Genomic DNA, 21,658 nt, shown 5'->3' with positions numbered 1-21,658 from the left:
TGGGAGAAAACAGACTGGGATGCAGAAAGGTAAGTAAGCGTAAGCAGCCCAAAACGACTCAGTTTCCTAAAACAGCTTTCCACACAACTCCTTTGGGTTAGAAGAATTCTGTAAGGATCCCAAAGCCTTTGCACTGTATTTCTGTTTTATTAGTGTATACACTTAATTACCATGCTATACATAAGGAAGAACATTAATTTTAAACAATTTTCTAATTTACTTTCATAGCCATGCTTAGTAAGAGACAACAGAGAAAAATTGGTATGCTGAAAAATCACCAAATTATGATCAGTAATTCAGCAGCTGATACTGAAGGCCATAGGCACCCATCACATGTCCAAGCCTTAGATTGGCATCTAACTACCATCTGTTTTTATTTATTTCTATTCTTTCCCACAGTGTTTTTGTTAGTTTCTCCATCTATCTCACTTAAGGGTCCAGTGGGTAGACATGCATCTGTGACATTAGCTACATAAAACATTTGTACGTAGGCTGTCTTCAAGTGTGACTTTCACTACAGTTCCCAGGATGAAGGTCTAGAAATAAATCAAAGTCACACTGTTAGTGTGATTTGCTAGTGTGGAAAAATGTTGCTGCTTGTATCACTTTTTCTCAAAGTATAAATGCTAAGAAACAAATGATGAAGAGCTGTAATAATGGCAAGAAAAGCAACTAGAGATTGACCTGTAACAAATCCAGTGAACATAATTTAAGTAAGTGCTGCAAAGTGCACCAACTACTACTCCCTTTACAATTACTTCATCACAGCGTGAGTAGCTGGTTCTGGTCACACCGTTAATCCAAGCCCTCAGGAGGCAGATCTGTGATTCAGAGGCAAGCAAGGACTAATTAGTAGAACCCTATTCATCCGTCCATCCATGCCCCCCAAAAGTAGTCGATGATAGTTGTCTTCTTTATTGCTTATGTAGAATCCACATGATAAAAAGAACCAAAAAGTCAGCCTTCCTGGAAGAAATAATTCTATACTGCAACATACAAGGGCAATATCAATCCACGGCTAGCACTCACTGCTACACAGCAGCAGGTCTGCAAACCCTTGCAGCAAGTGCCTGGGACAATTGTAGAGTACAAGTGTTGCCCTCACTTTGTATGTGAGAAACCAAGGGACAGAAGTTAACTTGTAGAAACTGAGTGAGAGAAACAAGATGTGCTGGACAGTTTTAAGTTAACTTCAAACAAGCTGAAGTCATGAGAGAAGGAAACCTCCATTAAAAAATTGTCTCCAAGCTACACGTGGTGGTGTATGGGGAAGCAGAAACAGACAGATCTGAGTTTGAGGCTAGTTTGGTCTATAGAACAAGTTCCAGCATAGTCAGGACTACACATAGAGACCCTGGCTCATAAAAGCAAAACTAAAACCAAATCAAAGCCAAACCAAAACCAAAACCCAATCAAAAAACCCAAAAAACAAAACTGACCAAGCTGTTGGCAACCCCATAGGGTAGTTTCTTGATTAATGATTGATAGAGGAGTCAGTCTCAGCCCACTGTGGGTGGTACCATCCCTGGGCAAGTGGCCCTGGGTTCTGTAAGAAAGCACGCTGGGTAAGCAGCACTCCTCCATGAGCTCTGCATAAGCTCCTGCCCTACTGAGTTCCCACACTGACTTCCTTTGATGATATACAGTGATGTGGAAGCATAAGCTGTATTTTGATCATGGTGTTCATCACAGCAACAGAACATACAACATACACAAAATAATTACAGTCCTCCATACAGCAAAGTAGCAAAGTAGCAAAAAAATAAAATAAAATAAATAAAAAGGACTGACACACTAGCAACAAAAGGCCTCAAGCTCGGATGCTTCATAGATGCTAGAGGACAAGAAACTGTGAAATGAAGTCATGTTATTTTCATTTGGGGGTTGGGAGTGCTAGGGACTGAACCCTTTTCATGCTTGGCAAGTCTTTTAACACTGCCCTTTATCCCTGGTCCTTTGATTTTTGTGACGGCGTCTCTCTGTGTAGCCCATGCTGGTCCTGAATTTGTAAACAATCTTTTATCATTAGCCACAGGAATATTGAGATTATGACTACAACCATGTGCCACAATATCTAGCAAAAGAAGAGCGAGGGTAACCTTTTAATAAACTTGGTTGTTCAATTAACCATTAACTACTCAAGAAAAGCATTTAGTAACTGCTGTCAGCAGGTGAGAATTCCAATCACAGCACTTGGGAGGCAGAGACAGGTGGATTTCTGTGGGTTCTAGAGCAACACTGAGTTTCAGAACAGCCAAGGCTATGTAGAAAGACCCTGCCTGTCTCAAAACAAAACAAACAACAAACCAAGAGACATTTTAAACCACTTACACAGTCTCTGAGATCAAAGAGAAGCCCTTGTCTCTTTGTCTGCCTTAGTTTCCTTATCTAGATAGCAGGGACTGCTAGAAGAACTAAATGATGATCTCAGGAGCTGTACCTGGTCCATGTAAGGCACTACCATCATTAATGAATGTACACCGTGATTATCATCCTTCTACTCTTCTCCCAAACACGTTTTCACTTATCTCATCACCCACATGAAGAACAAATCATGTAGTGTAATGTGTCTGCTTTACTATTGTAATAAATACTCATACCCCTAGGATGCCTCCTTCTAGAAAACATGGGGTGAAGCATAAAACTTCTTTAATAATTTTCCTTAACTTGGTATTTTTCTCATTTTTAAAATATTATTTTATTTACACATATATCTATATATTTGTGTGATTGTCCTATGACATGTATATATGTCTGTATGTGTGTGGGGTGTATGTGCTCCTAAAAGCCAGAAAAGGGCACTGGATTCTCCATAGTTGAGAGTCACAGGCATTTTTGAACCCCATGATGTGAATGTTGGGAAGACACTTGGTCTTTTTAATAAGCACGAGACATCTAACCACACTGTTTTCTAAGACATATGCCTTCGCCTTTATTCTTCCCTGTGTCCAAGAAAGCAAAAGCGCCACTCCTTCCCTCCACATCTAGGGCAGCCAGTTTGCATCACGATTACCCACCTTGGATTACTGCATGTGTCTTTGCATGCATGTGCTGGCAATTCCATAAGGCAGGGATAAGAAAAAGACACTAGGCATCTACATCTACAATGAAACTACTCACATTGAAAATAATAAAGTTTAACTATGAGTAACACAAAGTACTCCCACTGCAACAGGAAGATATATCAATAAACCTACTCAATCCTGTGCTGAAAGGACTGCCTGACAAATTATAACTCACAAATAAGAAAAATAACAAGGACATAAAAGGATCAACATTAAAAAAAACCATATGGTTATATAGCTTAGTCAATGGAGTGCTTGCTTGCCTAGCATATGGGAAGCCCTGGATTCAGTCCCCAGCACTGCAGAAAGTGGGTGTGGTAATAAAAGTCTATAATCCTAGCAGTTGAGGAAGGAAGTGGAGAGAAGAGGATCAAGGTCATACTCAGCTACAAATGAGCCAGAGGCCAGACAGAGCTCTACAACACACAGGCAGAACACTGTGTACATAATAAATACTTAAATCTTAAAAAAAAAAAACAAAAAAGCTGGAGAAGAGACCACCCTTAGTCTCAGGGCACTGAACATGAAGTGCCGTGAGGTTCAGCACCTCACTTTCAAATGGCTTAATCATAATGACGTGTGTACGCATGTTAATAGAAATAAAAAAACCTAGCGAGTCAACTAAGACTGCTTCAGCCCTTGGACTAGAAAGGAAGGACATTCACTGTTCTAGTCTTTCAACTGTACTATGGACTGTGTCTCATGGATAAAGAAGAGATCAGAACATTTTGGCCATAACCGTATTCTGTCAGGGTTCACTATAACTACCTCCATTAGAGTCTCCCAACTCAGTCTATGTGAGCAAGAGCAGGATCTGCCCTGGCTTTCGGGTCAAGTGTAAAGAAGCAGTCTGAAACTCTGTTTTTACTGAGTTGCAATGCGTGGGGGTGGGGGTGGGGGTGAGGGGTGTACCTGAATGCCAGAGGTCAAACAACTCTATGGCCTCAGTTCCTGAGACTGAACTCAGGCCACTAGGCTTACATACATACTCAGGCAAGATCACAAGGACACATATTTTTAAAAGGTTTAAAAAAATAAGCCTATAAAGACAAAAGTACCACTCTTGTTCCTCAGTGTTTCAGTTTCACCATCTGCATCCCCTAATGGCTTTAGGATACAATGTCTCCAAATAGATGTGGGGAAATAGATGTGGGGAAATAGATGTGGCCCCCTGCTTGCTACTACGCTCTTCTAGACACAGGCAGAGGCTCTTCTTCCTCACTTTTGTTGGAGGCTTTTGCCTATGTTCACACCTGAGAACTTTTCATTAGAATGCACATCTATAGAACTTGATTCCTCGTTCCAGGACAGCCAGGGCTACACAGAAAAACCCTGCCTCGAAACAAATAAACAAAAAAACCCAAACTTGATTCCTCTAACTTACACTCATTTTGTGTACATGACTGTACATGTGTATGGAGAACAGAGGCTGATGCTGGGTGTCTTCATGCTTGGGTTTTTGTTTTGTTTTGTTTTGTTTTGCCTAGACTGGCTTGTCAACAAGTCCCTTACTTTATCTTCCCAGTGCTAAGACTACAAAGGGGTGCAGAACATCTGAACTCAGCCCTCATGCTTGCATAGTAGGCACTTTACTGAGAGAGCCATCTCTCCAGTCCCATACTTATTTTTGAGATACACTACTCTTATTGCACTACTGTTGTTTCCATATTAAAAATAGCTTTGTTTGTTCTTTTCCCAAATGGAAGAGACATACATAAAATTTCATAAATATACTATGTCATGTCACTGTCTATCATATACCATCGGCCCTGACTCAACATAGGTATTCAGGCATTTGATGGATAAGTAATACTTTACTAACAGATTGCTTATGCTGCTAAGTAATACACTGTTTTCCAACCTGGCTTCCCAAATGAAATTCAACTTCTTAATTCCATATAACCTGGCCTATGTTCAATGTTAAACTCATTTTGAAAAGAGTAGGTCTTTGAGTAAATGTTAGTGTGTGCTGGCTAGTCTTATGTCAACCTGACACAAGCTAAGTTGTCTGAAAGGAAGGAACATCAACTGAGAAAATGCCTCCATAAGATCCACTTAAAGTGGCATTTTCTTAATTAAGTGATGGATGGGAGAGACCACAGTCCACCATGGGTGGGGCCATCCCTGGGCAAGTGGTCCTGGGTTCTATAAGAGAGCAGACTGAGCCAGTCATAAGGAGCACGTCAGTAAGCAGCATCCTTCCATGGCCTTAGCATCAGCTGCTGCCTCCAGGTTCCTGCCCTGACTTACTTCAACAATGACCAGCAATATGTAAGTATAAACCAAAAAAACAAAATAAACCTCTACCCCACAACTTGCTTTTTGATATTTCATTGCCTCAACAGAAAACCTAACTACCATGTAGGGATAAGAATATTTATTCAGCATTTAAACATCAGGCACTGAGCTGACTGTTTTAATATCTCATACAGTTTAGACTTCAAAGCACCCTTACAGGATAGGACCCTGGTGCCTGTGTTATACATTAAGAAAGAAGATCCCTGATGGGTATCAGGGAGTTAATCCCAGCACTTGAGAAGCTGAGGCAAGTAAATTTGTCAGAGTTCAAAGCCACCTAGAGTTCCAAGGCGAGATAGACTCTTAAAACAAAACAATTAAGGGGCTGGAGAGATGGCTCAGTGGGTAAGAGCACCTGCTCTTCTGAAGGTCCAGAGTTCAAATCCCAGCAACCACATGGTGGTTCACAACCACCCATAACGAGATCTGACTCCCTCTTCTGGTGTGTCCGAAGACAGCTACAGTGTACTTACATTAAATAAATAAATAAATAAATAAATAAATAAAACAAACCATTAAAAACAAAAGGAAGGTCTCATGAATTAGTTTCTTGATCAACTTCACACAGGTAGTAAATGATTTAGGAGCAGAAGAAGTACATCTGTGTCCTAAAAATATGCTGCTCTAGAGACCTAGTTAGAAATGTCTTCCTGTCCCTTTCCTATCACATCCAATAAACTGCTAGAGAGCACCATGGTGTTTATGAGCATGGCTCTGGAATCATGGACTTGAATCCAAACTGAGCTATTTACTAGCTGTGAAATATCATACTGTATCTTACGACAAAGAATAGTGCTTGGTATACATAAAGGAGCATTCAGGCAGCAAGTGACTAGATACCAGGGACGGTCAGGGATAAAGATGATAACTACCCTTGTGTAGGGTAGCTGAGGAATAAATGTATGTAACTGAGTAACACAAGGAGTGGGGAGGGTTCGATTTGAACTACAAACTTCTTAAAGTATGGGACCTGAAAGAAGACAAAAGCAATTCCGATGCTCACTTTCTAAGACAGACAGGAATGGACCTGACAGTAAAGAGTCTCCTTTCAAGCTTCCTATTCAGGATTCTAAAATCAAAGCCCAGCTCTTGCTACAGGAAACCTATCACCACAAACTATAGATGACAGCATTCCCTCACTTCCAGTGAGTTCTGTCACAACTGTCTTCACTCACCTGACTGGCTCTTGCTGCTCTGCACCTCTCCGTTATTTTGTGGCTGTTGATTTGTTACAGCACTGCTTTCTGATTGGCTGTTTAACACCTTAACAGCAGATCCCAAGTTTGCTGCTATGACAGGGAAATGCTGACCCCTCTTCAGAAGCTGTTTGTGTTCCTGGTGGCGAAATCGTGGAGGTACTTCACGTGGATACCGAGGCAAGGCTTGTGGCTGCTGCTGCTGCTGCTCTTGCTGCTGCGGCGGCGGCGGCTGCTGATTGCTGGCTGTAGCTCGCTTGGCATTATTATTAGTGCTGGTTGCTGTGGAAGTGCCGTTATCAGAGCTGGCAGGCTGAGGCTGGCTTACACTGGGCTTTATCTGTTCTGGCACTAATTCCAACAAAACAAAACAAACAAAACAGAGTTGGAAAAAGATTAGCCAGTGAAGTGTACTTTACCTTCAAACTCAAAAGCACTGAGAAAACAACCTGAAGAGAAGAAGCTTTAGGCTTCAGAACCCCCTCATTCAGACATGCACGTTTCCGAAGAGATACCACTACCTGGAGTCAAACTCCCCAAGCAAGCTACTAAAGCATCCACAATGGTGGCCATTCCCACCAGGATGATGCTCATGGTTATCTCTCTTTACCATATTACACCTGGCCAGAGAGCAAATATTTGTTACATAAAATATACAGCAAAAGAACAAATGGGGCAACTAACTGATGGCCTAAAACAGGGGTTCTCAACTGTGGGCTACCTATCAGACATTAGAATTCATAACAGTAGCAAAATTACAGTTAAGAAGTAGCAACAAAATAATTTTATGCTGAGGATCACCACAATGGGAGGAACTGTAATAAAGGTCAGAACATTAGGAAAGTTGAGAACCACGATCCTAAAGGAACTTTCAATTCTCTAACTATTCTTGTTTCACCTTATTTTTATATTCTTGATTTTTAAAAATTAAGCGTCTGCATCTGCTTTCAAGTATCCTCTGTATACCCCATGTGCAGAGTGCCAGTGGAATCCAGGCACTAGAGCCCTTGGGGCTAGAGTTTAGCCCCAGGTTTTACTAGCCCCAAGAGTTACCAGAGGGCCGTTAGTCACCGAGGGGCTGACAATCTAACCCAGGCCTCCAGGTGAGTCTGTTTTGTTTTCTATTTTATCATCGGAGACATGATTTCACTGTGTAACCTGGATTGCTCCAATCATCCATTATATAACTCAGGTTGCCTCAAAAGTGCAGTCTTCCTGCCTCATCATCCTAAAGTATAGGGCTTATTAATGGGTGCAACCATGTTAGGCTTAATCCCTATTTTAAGTTTTTAGAAGATACAGGTGGAAAACACTTCATTTCCATATAAAGGGCAGTGTTAACAGTTTTCCATTGGTAAATATAATGTCTGAGCAAAGGACTAGCTTAGAATAGATAATAAATGCAGGTAACAGGATAGAACCTGTGCACCTGCCAAGAGGAATTAGCTGGACAGCACCTTAGACAAACCTAAGAAACTACGTGTCTGGTGTGTGTGTAACTGGAAAGTAACAGGTAAATATGACTGCTCAGCGTGAATAATTGTAAATAATCTGATGAAAGTACCAAGAATAGACCTCATCTCTGAAACAACAACTGGCATGGTGTCTGAGAATTGGTTTCAACTCAAGCCCAATCCCGCTGTCTCCTCTGTTAAGACTTCCTAGTGTCAAAGATGATAATTATAAAACACAGAACCTGTTTAAGTACTGGCTGCTCTGTAATGACTTGTATACTACTGTACCTGCAATAGTCCAATAGTCCACTACAGAACAAAATACAACTCTGGTACTGGAGAGAATACTTGAGAAAATCCTGGTAAAGTCTTAAGAGCTCTAATCTAGTAGTTAAAGACCCTGAGCTGGACTGAGAAAGCTCTTGTTTATTTCTCTTTTATAAAGCATCACCCAACATACTGTAAGCACAGTAAATGGATGCTATTGTTGTAACAAGAGAGCTTCTACTGGAAAACGCTGTGACTGACGTTTTAGTCACTGTGTTCTTAGAGTATTCAATCCATCTTCCTCCTACACGGTCAGCTCCAGGCTGCCTGTCACTCAACAATCAAAACCAATCTTCCTTCTATACATTTCCTGAGTTATCTCACACATTAATACTTTCTACACATAATCCTAGTTTTTATTTCAGTGTGACTTTATTATCTATTTATTCATTCATTTATTTATTTTAACAGTACTCAAGCAAACTATAGTCAACAGAACTTACAGTAAAAACCGTCATTCTCTATTGTTTGGAACTCTTCCATGTTTTATTATTACTGTATTTATTTACTGTGTATGTTGACTAATTTCATGTCAACTTGACACAAGTTAGAGTCAAAGCAGTGAGAGTCTTGAGAAAATACCTCCATGGAACTGGGCTGTAGGCTGATGGGAGAGGGCCCAGCCCACTGTGGGTGGCACCATTCCTAACTTGGCTATCCTGGATTTTGTTAGAAATTAAGCTGGGTAAGGCATGGGGATCAACCCAGGAAGCAGTGTTCCTTCATGGCACCTGTGCATCAGCCCCTAACTTCAGGTTCCTGGCCTACTTAAGGTCCTACCTTTACTGCTTTTGATGCTATTCAACTGTGAGTACAATAGACCCTTTGCTTCTCAAGGCACCTTTGGTCATGGTGTGTCAAGGCAGCGATAGCAACTCTGACTAAGACAGGGTGTTTCCTGTGGAGGCACTTGTTGGGGCAGAGGACAACTTTCAGAGTCAGAGCCAGGTGACTGTGTGGACTGTGAGGACCAACCAACCTTAGCTTGTCAGGTTTGCTACAAGCCATCTCACTGGCCCCATCATTTTCATCCTTTAAAAAATATTTTTTTGAGCTGGGCGTTGGTGGCGCACGCCTTTAATCCCAGCACTCGGGAGGCAGAGGCAGGTGGATTTCTGAGTTCGAGGCCAGCCTGGTCTACAGAGTGAGTTCCAGGACAGCCAGGGCTACACAGAGAAACCCTGTCTGGAAAAACCAAAAAAAAAAAAAAGATTTTTTTTTGTTTTTTGTTTTATATGTGTAAGTGTTTGCCAGCATGAATGTATGAGTGCATGAGTTAGTTCCCTGGAACTAGAGTTACAGATGGCTATGAGCTACTTTGTGGGTGCTGCAAACTAAACCAGGCTCAGGAGCTCTTAACCATGGAGCCATCTCTCCAGGCTCATCCTTTTCTTTTAGTAATAATTTGGGTTAAGCATTTTTTTTCTCTTAACATAATGCTCCCAATAGGTAACAATGATGTATATCCCTTTGTGCATCTCACACAATAATAAGGAGAAACTGTGATTTGAAATACATTTTATGGATATCCAGGATGAAAGGTATTTCATAATAATAAAAGAAAATTTATGCAAAGCTAAAATTTTTCATAAGCTGAACATCATAGTATCAAAACATATACGAATTGAAGAAAAAAAAAAACACTGAAAAAAGTTGACAGTGGTACTAACTTTAAGGTGGGGAGAGGTGGGTGCTGTGAAATCCTGTCCTCTGAACATAGAAGGTTATCACAACCATGAACTCACAGCAACTGTCACTACCGCACAAGACCTTCATATAATTAAGGCATTCTTTCATATATGGACTAGATGACAGAGCTCCAGGAACCAGCCCTGAGAGGCGCCATTGGTACTGGACACTTGTTGGGGAAAGAATTGGACTTGGTTATCAAAAAAGAAGACATGATGTTGAGATGTAGGCTGAGGGTCAACATAGGGGGAGTTAGAGGGAAATAGGGGCTACTTGATATAATCACATTTTATTATATATATGTTTAAAATCAGAAATTAAAAAGAAAAACCTAAAATGCCATTGTTCAATGAGGCCTACATTTAAGAAAACATTGACCATAAGCACTTAGCTTACTTAGAATTAGAAGTCCAAGCTAATGTTATAAAAGCTATCTGATTCTGTTTCTCTCTGAGCATATATTTCCCTTTTCTGGGTATGTGTGCGGATGGGGCTTGGTGCTCCTAATCCCCGTCTGTGGAATGACTTCAAACATGGCTTGGTTCTTGATACAGAATATCAAGACTGCTCAGACTATAAATCTTTATAATGTAGGAAATACAACAAATCCCAACTACACAATAATAAGCAAATACAGCTAGCTCATTTGAATTATTAACAAAAATTCAAAGCTAAACAAGCAAACAAGAATGGGCAAATCTGCAGCCGGGCGTGGTGGCGCACACCTTTAATCCCAGCACTTGGGAGGCAGAGGCAAGCAGATTTCTGAGTTCAAGACCAGCCTGGTCCTCAAAGTGAGTTCCAGGACAGCCAGGGCGACACAGAGAAACCCTGTCTCGAAAAAAAAAAAGAAAAAGAAAAAGAGAGAAAGTCATCAATAACCAACTCAGTAACTATTAGTGAAAGCGAGGAGACTCCAACTTTAACCTACCAATTTTAAAAGTATTTTTTGACTTTCTGTTTGTGTGTGTGGTACATGGCTCCGAAGGCCAGTAGAGGATATCAGATCACGTGGAGCTGGAGTTTCAGGCAGTATGGGTACTGGAAAATGAATTCCAGACCTCTGTAAGAGCAGTCGGCATCCTAACCATCTCTCCAATCCACCTTGATACCCGCCCTCCACACCCAAGTTTCAAAGATGATACACTCATGTCTTAAGGTAAACACAATGTATGTTATTGTCCCTTTACTACACTGGGCTCTATTTTAATGGAAGGAAAAGGCAAATCACTACCTGGCTAAGAAGCCCCTGAAGCTCTGCACAAACTCCTAGCACGTTATCTCAAAGCACGATAGGTGGCCAGGATATTGCAAAACCAGAGTGGTAGAAACAGAAATGTAAGTGTCCTGTTTCCCCTGGATGCCAGGCAATGCATGTGTTATCTCTTCGTCATAATTCTATACCACTGCGGTATTCCCATTTTACAGATAAAGTGACAGAGACACAGAATTAAAGCTGCTCAGGCAGAGCATGGTAAACAGCAGGCCTAAAAGGTAAAATCAGGGTGATCGCAAAACAAATGTCCTTCAGAATAAAAACCTAACAATAGAGGGATGGCTAATGATGGATTAAACACTTTAAAAAGTACGTATGCCTGTTAAAATAAGACATGAATGTGGGCTCCACAAGTTAACGTTAATGAAGAAATGAAGGAAATAAACCAAGCTCTCTGCTCACTTCTGACAGGAACAGGTAGATTTTATCTCAAAGTGTTCTCTCTGAAAAATCAAATTTTCTACCCACATACTTGAGTACACAATACCTACTCTACATTCTGCCTGCAAGCCCCAGAGCTTCCAATTCACAGCCCATTTCATTCTGCAACACAGACACAGGCTGGATTATCTCCCCTCTGAGTACTGGTATGGATGCTGGAAAATGAATTCCACTTAAGAAATTTGCCCAAGCCGGGCGTGGTGGCGCACGCCTTTAATCCCAGCACTCGGGAGGCAGAGGCAGGCGGATTTCTGAGTTCGAGGCCAGCCTGGTCTACAAAGTGAGCTCCAGGACAGCCAGGACTACACAGAGAAACCCTGTCTCGAAAAAAAAAAAAAAAAGAAAGAAATTTGCCCAAGAGCCGGGCGTGGTAGCGCACGCCTTTAATCCCAGCACTCGGGAGGCAGAGGCAGGCGGATTTCTGAGTTCGAGGCCAGCCTGGTTTACAGAGTGAGTTCCAGGACAGCCAGGGCTACACAGAGAAACCCTGTCTCAAAAAAAAAAAAAAAGAAAAGAAAAGAAAAAGAAACTTGCCCAAAACCACAGAAATAAAGATTGCAAAGATGACAGTCAACCCCAGTCACCCTCTTTAGCAATGACTCAAAGCTCTCAGGCTCCGGCCATCCTCTCACACTTTAATAAGATACAGCAGAGCAGGGTCTCATCAGAATCCACTTTGGAGACGTGGGTACTACTGTGATCAGAATTAAAGGCCTCCAATCTGTGCAGTGTTAAATACAGATGAAAGGTTCTATCTAGTGTGTACTGTCTTTCTGGAGGACTTGTAAGTGATGCTATCTGACACTCTTCCTAATTCATCCAATTCTTTTCTCAAGATTAAAAGAGAAGTTCCTTTTATTGTTCATTTTCAAACCGAAGCCCTGATTTATTGTTTTTGTAGATTCTCAGACTCTCCGCTCAGGACACACAACTTTGGGATACTCCCATACACATCCCCAAACTATCTGCTCTTCCTAATTTCTGAGCCTGGTTATTGATTACAGCTCACGGCTAAGCTGTTTTTCTACTACCTCCCGTTTCCTTGCTCCTTTTCAGAATCACTACACATATTGAAACACATAGTCTTTCATTTTTATCAATTTAAACAATTTACTGGTGGCTATGTTCTTAAAGCAGAATGGGGTCCTTAGCATTTTCTGTGAATTTACTGTGTACATTAATCTAATCTTTTACATGTAAATCCTCTTAATAATAGGAAAGGAAAAATGATGACTCTATTAACCAAACAAAATTGTTTTCTTAACTATTTTCTGTGAAAGTTGGCTGCTATTTTCCCATCTTGTTAGAAAGAGCTATAAATCTTATTTGTCACACAACTCAAAGACAGCTCTCACAGGAAGAAAAGAATCTGGCATTAAGAGGCTCTTCTTTTTTATTTTATTTTTTTTAAGAATTATTTACTTTATGTATGAGTACACTGCCATTGTCTTCAGATACATCAGATCCCATTACGGGTGGTTGTGCACTACCTTGTGATTGCTGGGACGTGAACTCTTTTTTTTTTTTTTTTTTTTTTTTTTTTTTTTTTTCGAGACAGGGTTTCTCTGTATAGCTCTGGCTGTCCTGGAGCTCACTTTGTAGAACAAGCGGGCCTCGAACTCAGAAATCCGCCTGCCTCTGCCTCCCGAGTGCTGGGATTAAAGGTGTGCGCCACCACGCCGGGCTCGGAAGTGAACTCTTAACCACTGAGCCATCTCTCCAACCCCCATTAGGAGATTGTTAATAAGCAATCATCTCTGTTCTGTTTCAAACATCAGCACACACTGGCCTCCAAATCAGCTCACAATCCAGAACCATGGTGACACACTGAATAAGTCAGACTAACCTCAACACTACTCTAACTCTCCTGGTGACTAACTTGCCAGTGTGACAGAATGAGCTATGGGCATGCACCAGAGAACAAAGGTACCAGGTTCTCTGGGGTGCCATATCAGCTGTGAACAGCCTTTAAGTACACCTAACAATCTCAATCATCTATACTATACTACATGCTTGAAGCCACAGCTTTCTTACGTCTCAGTTTTCTACTCTGAAGCTCTATGAAGTCACTTACGTTCTTGAACTTTGTTCAATAGGAGGTTTGATCATTGAGAAATTGAAGAACTAACAATGCCTCCAGAAATGAAAACTAATATGACCTAGCATCATCTCCTCAGGTACATACCCCAAAGAGAAGATTGGAACACTTTCAAGTACCTTATAGGATGATACAGACTCCAAGTTCATCACAGCAAAGATGTGTCAAAACCTGAATGTCCCAGTAGATAAAGAAACTATGTGCACACACGTGGATGATGGAGAGACACCGTAGAGACACACACTCAGATATAGATATGCAGAGAGAGAAAGAGAGAGACTGACAGACAGACACACACACTCACTCACTCCAGAGGCTCTTCAGAATCAACAAGGGTATCTTGACATTGGGAATGAGAGATAAACCTGAAGACTATGCTAAGTGAAATAAACCAAAATACTACATTATCTCACTTAAATGTAGAATTTTAAAAATAATAATAATAGACTTTAGCTCTAGCCAGATGATAAAATACTTGCTTAGCATATGTAAGGCCCTTTGCACAGTTCCCAACACTGTCAAAACAAACGAAGCCCCAAACTCCCCAGAACTGACTAGTTATCACTAGGAACAGAGACAAGCAGCAGTGGATTAAAGGGCACAAAGTTACAGTTACTCAAGCTGAATGAATGAGTCTTGAAACTTACGACACCTTATGACTCTAGTTAATACTGAATTGCCACTAAAACAGAATGGAAGGTGGATTCAGGTTCTGTTGCTACCAAAACTCAAAGCAAAACAAAACAAGACACACCACCCAGTGTGATGGGTGTGTCACTTGACTCAACGGTACTGCATCAGAACAATTCAACACAGGCCAAACCTGGCAATTCAATGCTCCAATCTGTCATTTCTACCCATTATCAACCTCAAACCATAAACATTAACAGACACATACCCAGCATAAAAATGAAATACATGTTCATAAATAAAATAATGGGGAGCAGTTGTGAAGGGAGCAGCCAGTAAATGAAGGGTGAAGTGAAACAGAAGGCAGCATCACACTGCAACTCTAGCAACTTCCTACAGTCGCTGCACATGCTCAGACCGCTTTGAAGATCTAAAAACCAGGAGGGAGGTTTTTAGATCCAGTGGAAGCAAGCAAATAAAATGATTCATGTCTGGAAAAGATATTAAACAGTAAGTACTCAAAGATCATACTGAAAAGGAAATATTCGTGAATCAACAGTCTAAGACAGGATATAATCAAGTGTTCAAAATTACAAATGTAATAAATTCTGAAAACCTGGAAAGGGTAGATAAAGATCAAGAACGTCTAGAGCAGCCTACTGGAGATAAGGCTGGAGGATGACAGCCATGCTAAAAAACCTGGCCCAAAAAACTAACAGGAAAGACTAGGAAAAACAAGTGGTGTACAAGTGTAAAATTGTGGGTTGGCTGGAGCATAAGAGGTCAGATTGAAAGGACCCTGGAAGACCAGAAGATAAAAAACCAAAACAAATAAAAAACAAAACACAAAACAAAATAAAGAAAAACAACTTCCAACCAGTGGAGTGAGTGCAGATAGTCTTAAGATGCTGCGTGTACTCTGCACCACAGTAATCCTAATTCATCATAATCTCGCTTCCAACTCCTCTTCTGACCACAGGATCTCCCAATGTAGCCCTGGCTGGCCTCAAGCTCACTATTTAGACCAAAAGCTGGCCTTATCTCAGAGGTCTTCTTGCTTCTATCTCCAGGATTAAAGATGTGCGCCAACATATGGTAGCCCAACAGCTACTAGTCTAGCATCTAATGTCTCTACCCTGTATGGATTCTTTCTCTTCCCTCTCTGGTCTTGCTTCTCCAGGATCACGATCTAGGCCTATACTCAGAAACAAATGTTCATTTTTACTACCTGTTCTATCTACCTGCCTCCTCTGTCCAGAAATGTTTCTGTCTTAGCACTTTTAAATCTCTACTCATGTTTCAGCCAGTTTTCAATGAACAGAGGTTAACAGCTACAAATATGGAAAAAGCTGGATATGGCAGCACATGCCTACTATCAGAGATCCTAGTTCCATTCTAGTCTGGGATACAGAGGCAACCCTGTGTCAAAAAAAATAAACTGTGCCATTCCTTTGCATAAGCTCTTCATTAGTGGCTCCTAGTTGCCTATAAAAATCAAAGCTCCTTAGTATGCTTATATATGAACATACAACATTTACATAAATTCGTAACGCTCCCTTGGACCTGATTCCCAACTGTTTCTTCAGCCTGAACTCTCTCTAATCGACTGTTTAAGGCTTCGTTCCCTTTTTTGTTTGTTTTGTTTTGTTTTTTAGAGACAGGGTTTCTCTGTATCGTCCTGGCTGTCCTGGCACTCACTCTGTAGACCAGGCTCAGAAATCCACCTGACTCTGCTTCCCAAGTGCTGGGATTAAAGGTGTGCGCCACCACCGCCTGGCTAAGGCTTCGTTCCTTAAACAGAGGTGAAATAGCACTCCTCTGTGCTTAAGGACAACTTACTCAATCAAACTACATTGTATTGAATTCTGTTTAAGTGTGCCTCCAGTTTCCACTATATAATAGGAGTCTAATGAATTACAGTTTCTTTTTTTATGCATGCATTCAGTGAGCCTGTCTGCTGGTGTGTGAGTGCATGTGTAAAGCCCAGAAAAAACACTTTATGTGGCATCTTCAGGAATGTCATCCATCTTCTTCAAGAGATAGTCTCACAGTGGCATGACTGGCTGGCTATCAAACTCCAGGAATCCTTCTGTGTCCATCCATCTTTCCAGTACTGAGATTGTAATAGCACGCTGCCATGCTCAACACTTTTCCATGGGTTCCTGTGATTAGATTCGGATCTGACTTACCTCCCCGCACCAGGGATTATAATTTCTCCAGAAAATACCAGGTTGAGTAAGGACAGGCCACTCATGGGAGCCCTGAAGCTGTGCAGATGACTCTCTTTCCCATGTGGTTTGTAACCTGTACTCACAGTTAAGTCTATATATGCATAGTTTCCTGGATGCTGAATCTTTCCAATAAATTATAACACTGGTATGGATAAAGTAGAGAGAGACTGGTCTTCAGCTCTGGTCAAACTGTAAATAAATCAAATTACACCTGCAAATTCCTCTCTCTGTTTTTCCTTAGATTCATGTAAAACCTTTCTTCAGTGAAATATAGATTAACTATTCTTATATACTCTTATACAAGAGAATCTAATAGATGCTGCCTTAACTAGTATGAAGTGAATTACATAACCATAGGTTGTACTGTGAATACACATACTAATGAGATGCTGAGAGCATACTTCTGATACAGCTAAAACGCCCAACTTGGTATGCTGGAGCTGAGTAAGCTCAGTCTCTGAGCTGTACAACTTTGACTACTAAGAAGTCAGGCAGAAGCTGAAGGACTCTTGACTCAGGATTTGCAAGGGATTAAGCTCTAAATCTTCAATCCAGGGTGCTTAGGTAACCTGGCTCAATGACCCCAGAGTTAGCAATGTATTACTTAAGTGATAATGCAGAAATAGGAGTTACTACTCTCCTTTATAAAACAGACAACACGGAGTGAAGCAGGCAGAAACTAACTGACACCACCCCTGTGTAAGAGTTTAGAATGGAAGACTGAAGTGAAGGCATGTGCTCAAGACTCACACTGGACAGCATGAGAAAGTGGGATCTACTCAAAAGACAGCCTTAGGGCAGTATCTTCCTCCATGTGGTGATACACACCACAAAAAAGCTCAAAGAAGACATCACCCTGACTTCACTCAAACAACCTGTTCCACCACCCCAGTTTCCCTCACACATTTTTCTCCCATCCTGAAGGTGAATAAAAATGCACATAAACAACTTGACTTTAAAGGAAAAAAAAAAGAATAGCTTTAAACAACGTACCTTTGATTTTTTGTTCAGTGGCCTAAAATGAAAACAAACAAACAAAAAACAATGTAAATATGAAACTGAAAGAAATGAATTGTTATGATAAAATGTTCATATCACTATTATATAAGATATACATTTATTAAAGAAATTATCATCTAGATGAACTATACAGGAAAAGACATGCAAGCATTCTTTTCCCACAGATGTGCCCCATTGTTCTTGATATTATGTTTACTAATAAAAATTTCTGTACTAATTCTTTAGATATAAAGCATAGAAAACATTTTATGGTGGCTTATAATTTTCTAAATGGGAAGGAATATAACATGTTTCTCATTTACGTTTTAAATGATTTTATAATTATCACTTTTGCAAAAATAGCTTTGTAACAAAGTTTGCAAGTTTGAATGGCTTCAAATGATCAGAGTTACACTTTCTGTAGAAAAGTTATACATAATCACTCTGGCCAAATTTGTAATAAATTTAATTTCTGGAGATCAAGTTGATGGTTTAGTTAATATAGTCAACTTTTCAGTATCTGTTATGTGGAAAAACTTCAAACTAACTTGTTTTTGACACATGTAAGGAAAATGACTAATGGGCAGCAAGGTGAGCTGATGAACCCGCTTTCCAAGGCCTGCGCTTACTAGCTTTCTGACACCAAACATGAGAAGAAAGCTGGAGGACAGTGGGGCTGACTTAGGTGAGCAGCTCAAACTGCAAGGGCCTCCACAAGAAATATATAATAAATATAAATATATAAATAATATTAAAAACAACCAGCAAGAGAGGACTCCAAGCAAAATCACCTTCTCATCCGAATCACGGTATGGAGACCTGAATGTAAAATACTCAAGAACATTCAGGCTGACCGGAAAAGGCAGAATTATAATAACTGAATAAGAATTATTTCTAAATTAAGACAAAGCTTTTTTCAGGACATGGTAATTCATTGTGCTTAGTCAAATAAAATTAAGGTATCAAAAATTCCATATTAAGTTATATCATATAATACATACTGAAAGTACAACAATTATTTTATTTTTGAAGCCACCCCAAATGTTCAGCTTTCACGATGATGCTTTGTCCAGTTTTAGAGCATTACAGGTACACAAAATAATGGAGGCCCATCTTGTATTTTATGATCAAAATTAAAAGAGAAACAGTGATGGAAAGGTAATGCTAAAAGACCTGTCAATGAGCTAGACAACAGTTATTTATTTTAGGGGAGAGTCATTTTGTTTTATTTTGTTTTTTTAAGACAGGGTTTCTGTGTGCAGCCCTGGCTGTCCTCAAACTAACTCTGTAGACCAGGTTGGCCTTGAACACAGAGATTTACCTGCCTCTGACTCCCCAAGTGCTGATATTAAAGGAGTTCAATAACACCACCTGGCTATAATTTTGAAAATCAGATTATAGAAAAAACATAATACTTAGAACTTAGCTCTGTGAAGTGTTAGAAGTACCTTGTTATGTTAAGAAATCTCATGAAGCCTGAGACTCAGCATAGGAATTAACTTGTAAGGCCCTCCCTCCAAACTCTATAGATCTCTTTCAAAGAAAGATAAACTGCAAGTCATAGAAATTATGACATTATTAAAACCAGAGCACACAGTGATACTTTTCTAGGCTTTAGAAGACGGTGTTGGGGGTGAGAAAGCAGTTTTATGATGTTCTAGAAGAGTGGTTTTCAATCTCCTTAGTATTATGACCCTTATGTTGTGGTAATCTCCAACTATAAAATTATTTTCATTGCTTTTTTATAACTCTAATTTTGCTAGTTATGAGTCATTATGTAAGTCTGTGTGCTGTGTTTTCCGATGGCCACAGATGACCCCACTGAAAGAGTCATTTGATCCTTAAACGGGTTTGAGACCAACTGTTCTAGAACAATGGCCAGCCTCACCCAGTATTCTGATGAACACTGACCTAACACGGTGAAGGAATGAATATGATAGAAATCCAGCACTCATTATAATTGATGAGGAGGAAATGGAAGTGGCAGAATTTTGCTTCTTAAAGCAGGTTTCTGTAGGCTGGTCCAAGAATGCAGTATAATTAAATTATTATGAGAATTTCCAAGTGGGCCCAGTATTTTAATAGTAATTGCCTCGACTGGCCCAAATTGTAGCCAACAGTCATACTATAATTTCTGATCACCGAACTGAGGCCAGTTTAAATGGAGATCTGAAAAATATATACCAGATTTCTAATATTGAGTATTTTTCAAAGAATAAAAACTATTTCATTAATAATATTTTGTATGGATTGTGTGTTAAAACAGCAATATTTGGGGCTAGAGATGGCTCAGCAGTTAAATTCCTAAGTTCAATTCCTAACAACATGATGGCTCATAATCACCTGTAATGGGATCTTATGCCATCTTCTGGTGTTATGAGAGTGACAAGGTATTTACATACATAAAATAAATATTTTTTAAAAGAAAATACAGCAATATTTGGTCTCTACTGAATTACATAAATAGTAAAAATCGTCCTTAATGTCTTCTTTTGTTGTTCCTGAAGCAGGCTCTCACTATGTAGGTTGGCTGGTCTTGTACTAATTGAGATGAAACTATCGTGTTCATATTTCAGAGCTACTGTAAGGATTAAATAATAAAACATGACAAATTGGGGTATGAGGAGAATATAGACTATTAAGGTGTCCTACGTAAGACAATTACAGAGTTCTAGCAAATCAAGCATAGAAGTAAACAGTTGGTATTTCAAATATTTTAATAGTTAACATTTTTTCACCTTCAAACAATCTTTAAAACAATTCTACAAGTGGAGATATCAGATAATAGCAGACAGGACAAAGGGTGTTTCATTCCTAACAGTTCTGCAGTACCTGGCCTACCTACCTCTCTGTAAGTGTCTACGCAAATTTTTAGAGCTCAAGTTCTGAATCCCAGCTTTATTTTTGACAATGTGTGACCTTTGTCAAATTAGTTAACTTTTCTAAATTAGGTAACTTCCTTCCTCATCTGCAAAATGTGGTCAAATATAGCCCTCTAAGCTCAGCACCCCAGCTGGCTCAGAAGAAGGCAGAGAAGAGTGGGGAGCAGTCAGCAGGTCATGTGTTCCCACTGCTCTCGGCTCTAACTCTCACATGTGGGAATGAGCTGCTCCTCACCCTCGGATGCCTTTCTCCTTCCTGACTGACCCTACAACGCCTTCCAGATAGTATAATACGGTGGTTTGAATGACTCCTACAGGCTCGAACGTTCAAATAGCTGGTCCCCAGTTGGTTGACTGGTAAGACTTAGGAGGTATGACCTTGGAGGAAGTATATCATTAGGTATGAGCGGTAAGGTTTCAAAAGTCCACACCACAGTTAACTCTCTGTGCCTCACGCTTGATCAAAATGTAAGCTCTCAGCTATTGCCCCAATGCCATGCCTGACTCTATGCTACAATTCTTCCCACCATGATGGTCATCTGGAACTGTGAGCTCCAATAAACCCTTCTACAAGTTGCCTTTGTCAGTGTCTCTTCACATAGAAAAGTAACTAAGACACAGGACTAAAGAATTAATTTATTTCAACTCACTTTTTTAAACTGAGATAACAACTATACAAAGTCTTTCCTTTGAGTTAGCAAATGGTACCTAGTCTAGAACCCTGGTCTGGTGAATGCTAAGGGAAGAGGAAGGTGTGTGGGAGGAGAGAGCTGTAAGAAGAGCATCTCACTGCCCTGGATAATCACCTCCTCAGTCTGGTCATGTTATCACCAATGGTTCAGAAAAACGCTCTGGTAAGACTCAGATCTAAGGGAGGGAAGAAGTCAGAACATTTCTACAGCCCAAATCTCTCTTAGGCTTTAGTAACTTACATCCATAAAAACCTTTCAATTCAAACAGTAACAGCAACACCTAAAATAGCATGACTGTTGAAATCTATCTTAACAGAAAATTCCAGTTTGTATCATGGCTGTGCCAACACTTCACTACCACATACTTTCTAGGTACTAAG

At 40.2% G+C, this 21,658-nt stretch overlaps 1 protein-coding gene across 3 annotated transcripts in view; it reads right to left on the bottom strand.

Annotated features, from left to right (window-relative positions):
• The window catches only part of Tnrc6a (trinucleotide repeat containing adaptor 6A), a 72,399-nt gene that overhangs the window by 26,331 nt on the left and 24,410 nt on the right, over positions 1 to 21,658 (bottom strand). For all 3 annotated transcript variants that reach the window (XM_021168994.1, XM_021168995.2, XM_029479750.1), the window contains exons 4-5: positions 17,699 to 17,720; positions 6,539 to 6,910 (exon numbers count right to left, since the gene is read on the bottom strand). In XM_021168994.1, the coding sequence (XP_021024653.1) occupies positions 6,539 to 6,910; positions 17,699 to 17,720 (394 nt within the window). The remainder of the gene's footprint in view (positions 1 to 6,538; positions 6,911 to 17,698; positions 17,721 to 21,658) is intronic.

This window comes from Mus caroli, chromosome 7 (assembly GCF_900094665.2).
Source record: "Mus caroli chromosome 7, CAROLI_EIJ_v1.1, whole genome shotgun sequence".
NCBI lineage: Eukaryota > Metazoa > Chordata > Mammalia > Rodentia > Muridae > Mus > Mus caroli.
Note: the sequence above shows the minus strand (reverse complement) of the source record. Positions and strands in the feature narration are given on the sequence as shown.